General features: G+C 41.1%; 1 protein-coding gene across 1 annotated transcript; it reads left to right on the top strand.

Annotated features, from left to right (window-relative positions):
• LOC109231594 lies at positions 321-2,313 on the top strand. Its single transcript, XM_019397246.1, has 3 exons — positions 321-554; positions 634-1,704; positions 1,861-2,313. The coding sequence occupies exons 1-3, from the start codon at positions 321-323 to the stop codon at positions 2,311-2,313; spliced, it is 1,758 nt and encodes a 585-aa protein (XP_019252791.1).

The following is a 4,965-nucleotide window of genomic DNA, read 5'->3' as shown; positions in this document are numbered from 1 at the left end:
AACCGACTTTAACATCTCCTTCTTTCCTCTCTTTTCGAGAAGCTTCTGCAACCTCCATTGGAGGTAATTCAGAGCTTTCTTCACTCTTAATCTCGACATGGTATCAGAGCGGAGGTCCGATCAACCACCACGCCTCATCTCTTTCTACTGTTTTTAGTCATTGAAGTGATCTAGGGTTTCGTTTAACTTCCTTCGATAATCACAATTTGGGGAAAACTTGAATCGGACACATGCAGTGGCGATCCGTCAGCGAATTGAAGAAATCTCAGCTGTACGAAGAATATTCCAACTATTATTCACAAATCTCTCATAAAATCTCCATGGCGGTTACAGATCAAACTGATGAAGCGACCACAACCACAGCGGCAGCGACGACACAGACCACAATCGATGCTGGGAGTCCCCTTTACATACATCCTTCCGATAGCCCGGGATCCAGTCTAGTTCCAGTACCTTTTGATGGGATTGGATATCGTTCCTGGAGGAGGAGCGTGCTCAGAGCCCTTTCAGTGAAGAACAAGTTAGGTTTCATTACTGGAGATACTGAGAAACCGGTTGTGAATTCTCCACTCTTTCGTCAATGGGAAAGGTGGGATGATATGGTCACCTCGTGGATCTAATTCCTAATCAAAGGACATAGCTGACAGTGTTGAGTATGTAAACGATTCCGTTGAGCTGTGGAAGGAGCTGCAGGATCGGTATGATCAGACGAATGGGGCTAAGCTGTACCAAATTCAGAAGGAAATCAACGATTTGAGTCAGGGTGTGCTTGATATCACCGGTTACTACACGAAAATGAAGAAACTCTGGGAGGAATTGAACACTCTTAGTGTCAAAGCTCATTGCAGTTGTATATGCACTTGTGGGGCGAAGGAGAACATGCATAAGGCAAAACAGGATAGGAGGCTCGTACAGTTCCTAATGAGGCTCAATGAAGTGTATACGGTTGTTCGAGGAAGCATACTTATGATGAATCCCTTTCCAAACATGGCACAGGCATTTGCCCTCCTAATACAGGAAGAGAAACAAAGAGAATTTAGGCCCAGGAACCAGCTGAATATCGATTCCACAGCACTAAATGCGAACCTAGGAGGAAAGAATTTCAAGACAAACTACTCTACTGGAACTGGAAACCAAGCTGCAAACAATAGAGCTCAACCTTTTTGTGACTATTGTAAACGACAAGGCCATACTAAGGATAAGTGCTACAAGCTCCACGGTTATCCTCAAAGTTTCAATCAAGGACCACAACAACAGTATAGGCAAGGTGCACAAGGGTACAATAACAATACAAAGTTCAATAAGGGAAGAATTGCCACGACAAATGCAGTCACAAATGTAGAGGAAGGGGAGAAACTGGAGCTTGAAGGAGAGAGTCAAAGTCAGAATGTCAGTCTTACAAAAGAACAGTATGGACAAACTGTTAGCTTGTTGCAACATTTTCAAACAGCAAGCATTGGAGAAGGTTCAGCTAGTGCAAACATGATTAGTGGAGCATCAATGAGCTTTGCAGGTATGATTGCTTGCACTTCTTCAATTGATTTTGACAATCCATCATGCAAATATTTTAGTGCAAAAGCTGACTTATGGATATTAGACTCCGGGGCATCACACCATATGACTTTTAATAAATCTCACTTGCAAAACATAGTAAGCCTACCTTATCCTCTATTGGTCAAACTTCCAAATGGTTACAAAGTCAAAGTAAGTGAGGTTGGAAGTGTATCCCTAACACCTGAAATTATCCTGTACAAAGTTCTATTCATTCCATCGTTCAAATTTAACCTAGTGTCTATTAGTTCCTTAGCAGTTCATTTAAAATGTATTGCATCATTCTCAGACACTTCCTGTCTACTGCAGGCCCCTTCACTGAAGAGGCCTCTGGAGATTGGTAAGTTGCTGGATGGTTTGTATTTCCTTTGCTCCAAGTGCCTGAAGAAAGGTGGTCTTAAACAAAACTATGATCCTTCTTGTCTTTCCATTCACACTAATGATGTAAAGGGTGTGCACTGTCTATCCCACTCTTTCAATTCGCTTCCAATTGTAAATAGTTCCATCTACAACAGCAAGAATAAAGACAGTGATTCTGCTTTGTTTTCTGATTCATCTCCTACTGCTAATCTAGATATATTGTGGCATTTCAGACTTGGTCATGTACCCTTTAGTAAAATGAGAGGGATTCCTACTATACCTGCAACTTTTTCTACAAACAACCTTTCATATGTAATATCTGTCCCATGGCCAGACAATCCAGACTTTCTTTTCCCCAAAGAACAACTGAAACCACTGCAATCTTTGAAGTACTTCATGTAGATCTATGGGGACCCTTTCATGTAACCACACACAACAATTTCAAATACTTTCTAACTTTGGTAGATGACTACAGTAGGTCCACTTGGACACATCTCCTGAGCTGCAAAAGCAATGCCCTACAGATAATAAAGGCTTTTACAACCATGGTAGAAAATCAGTTCAAAACAACTGTCAAATGTATAAGATCTGATAATGGTTTAGAGTTCAGCAGCAATGAAGCAACCTCTTTCTTTCAATCCAAAGGAATTAACCACCAAAAGACTTGTCCCTATACACCACAACAAAATGGGGTGGTGGAAAGGAAACACACATATCTACTTGAAGTAGCCAGAGCATTACTTTTTTAATCCAAATTGCCATTGAAATATTGGGGAGAGTGTATTCTTACAGCAACATACTTGGTCAACAGACTTCCAACCATTCCCCTAAAGAATAAGTGTCCTTTTGAGCTTCTATATAAAAAGAAACCAAATTACTCTCATTTGAGAAGTTTTGGGTGCCTGTGCTACCCTACTGTACCAAAGCCTTTCAGAGATAAACTTGAACCAAGAACCAGTCCACATGTATTTGTAGGGTATCCTTTTGGTACAAAGGGGTACAAGGTATTAAGTCTGGCCACTAAGAAAATACACATTTCTAGAGATGTCTCATTCCACGAGTCAATCTTCCCCTTCACTCTTAACTCCACTACATCTGATATTCCATCCGTCTTTCCTAATACACCATTCTTTGAGAGTCCTCCTGATCACACTGACATCCACTTGTCTCACAACATTAGTGACAATGCCAATAATCAGGAAAACAACAATTCTCCAAGCTCTAGTACACCACCTGCTGCTTCCTCACCTGTACCCTCTGTACATGAACACCAAATTCCAGTAGAACAATTATAAAGTGTGGTCTCATCCCAACAGTCACTAACAGAACCACTAGGCTTTAGAAGATCCAACAGGGAACACAAACTACCCTCACATCTGAATGATTATGTTTACAAAATACCAAACCTAAAATGCACCACTAATTTTTCCTTGCATGCCATGTTCTCCCATAACAACCACATCACTTCTAATGCCCTACATCCTGATAGTCAGCACATTGTAGAGAATATTTGCAATGATAGAGAACCAACTTCATATGAAGAAGCTGCTGTATATCCTGCCTGGCAGAATGCCATAACAGAGGAGTTTGAGGTTGTGTATGCTAATAAGACATGGGATCTGGTTCCTTTACCCGAAGGAAAATAGGCCATTGGGTGTATAAAGTTAAACATAGGGCATATGGTAGTGTGGAAAGATACAAAGCAGGGTTAGTTGTTAAAGGATACACTCAACAAGCTGGTGTAGATTATACAGAAACCTTTTCCCCAGTGGTCAAGATGACCACTGTGAGGTCTCTCATTGCCATAGCAGCAAAGAAGAAATGGCAAATTTCACAACTGGATGTGAATAATGCATTTCTCCATGGAGATTTGCATGAGGAGGTCTATATGCAGACTCCTCCAGGCCTTGAAGTATCTTCCCCACAGTTAGTGTGTAAGCTGAATAAGTCTTTTTATGCGTTAAAACAGTTCAGTAGGCAGTGGTATGATAAGCTAACTGAGGTGTTATATTCCAGAGGGTATACACACTCCATGCATGACTATTCCTTGTTCTACAGAAAACAAAATTCCTCCATTGTCTTTGTAGTAGTGTATGTAGATGATGTGTTGCTCACAGGGACTGATTCTGAAGAAATTGATCAGCTTAAGGCCTTCTTGCATGATAAGTTCAGAATCAAGGATTTATGATAGCTACACTACTTCTTGGGTCTGGAGATTCTCTATGAACCAAATGACATTATTATTTCTCAAAGGAAGTTTGTTTTGGACTTGTTAAAGGACTATGAGTGTCTTCAGTGTCCATCCCTGACTTCTCCCCTTGATTTCACAATCAAATTGAAAGCTAAAGAAGGAGTACCATTATCTGACCCCACTTTCTACAGAAAATTGATTGGTAAATTGAACTTTCTCACTAATACCAGACTAGACATAGCATATGGAGTCCAACATCTTAGTCAGTTTATGCAAGATCCCAGGGAGCCCCACTTAAAGGCAGCTTATCACATGTTGAGATACTTGAAGAGAGATCCCACTATGGGCCTCTATTTCAGCAATAAAGATGATCTTTCCCTGGCTGCCTACTGTGATTCTGATTGGGCAGCTTGCCCAGACTCAAGAAGATCAATGTCTGGATTTATTGTGTTCCTGGGAGGAAGTCCCATTAGTTGGAAATCCAAGAAACAAGAAACCATCTCTCTTTCTTCAGCAGAGGCAGAATATAGAGCTCTTAGAAAAGTTGTTGGTGAGCTTGTTTGGTTGTCCAGGCTGCTTGAAGAGCTTACTGTGTCAGTCAATCTACCTATACCTGTACATTGTGATAGCCTTTCTGCTCTACATATTGCTATGAATCCTGTATTCCATGAAAGGACTAAGCATATTGAAGTCGATTGTCACTTTGTGCATACCAAACTTCAAGAGGGGCTCATTTTACTGCATCACATTGGCACTGGACAGCAACTTGCAGATGTGCTCACTAAGGCTCTTACTGGGATCAAACACTGCTCTGTACTTAGCAAGTTGGGTGTGATTTCCTCACGTCCAACTTGGGGGGGGGG

The sequence above is a fragment of the Nicotiana attenuata genome, chromosome 8, assembly GCF_001879085.1.
Source record: "Nicotiana attenuata strain UT chromosome 8, NIATTr2, whole genome shotgun sequence".
Taxonomy (NCBI): domain Eukaryota; kingdom Viridiplantae; phylum Streptophyta; class Magnoliopsida; order Solanales; family Solanaceae; genus Nicotiana; species Nicotiana attenuata.
Note: the sequence above shows the minus strand (reverse complement) of the source record. Positions and strands in the feature narration are given on the sequence as shown.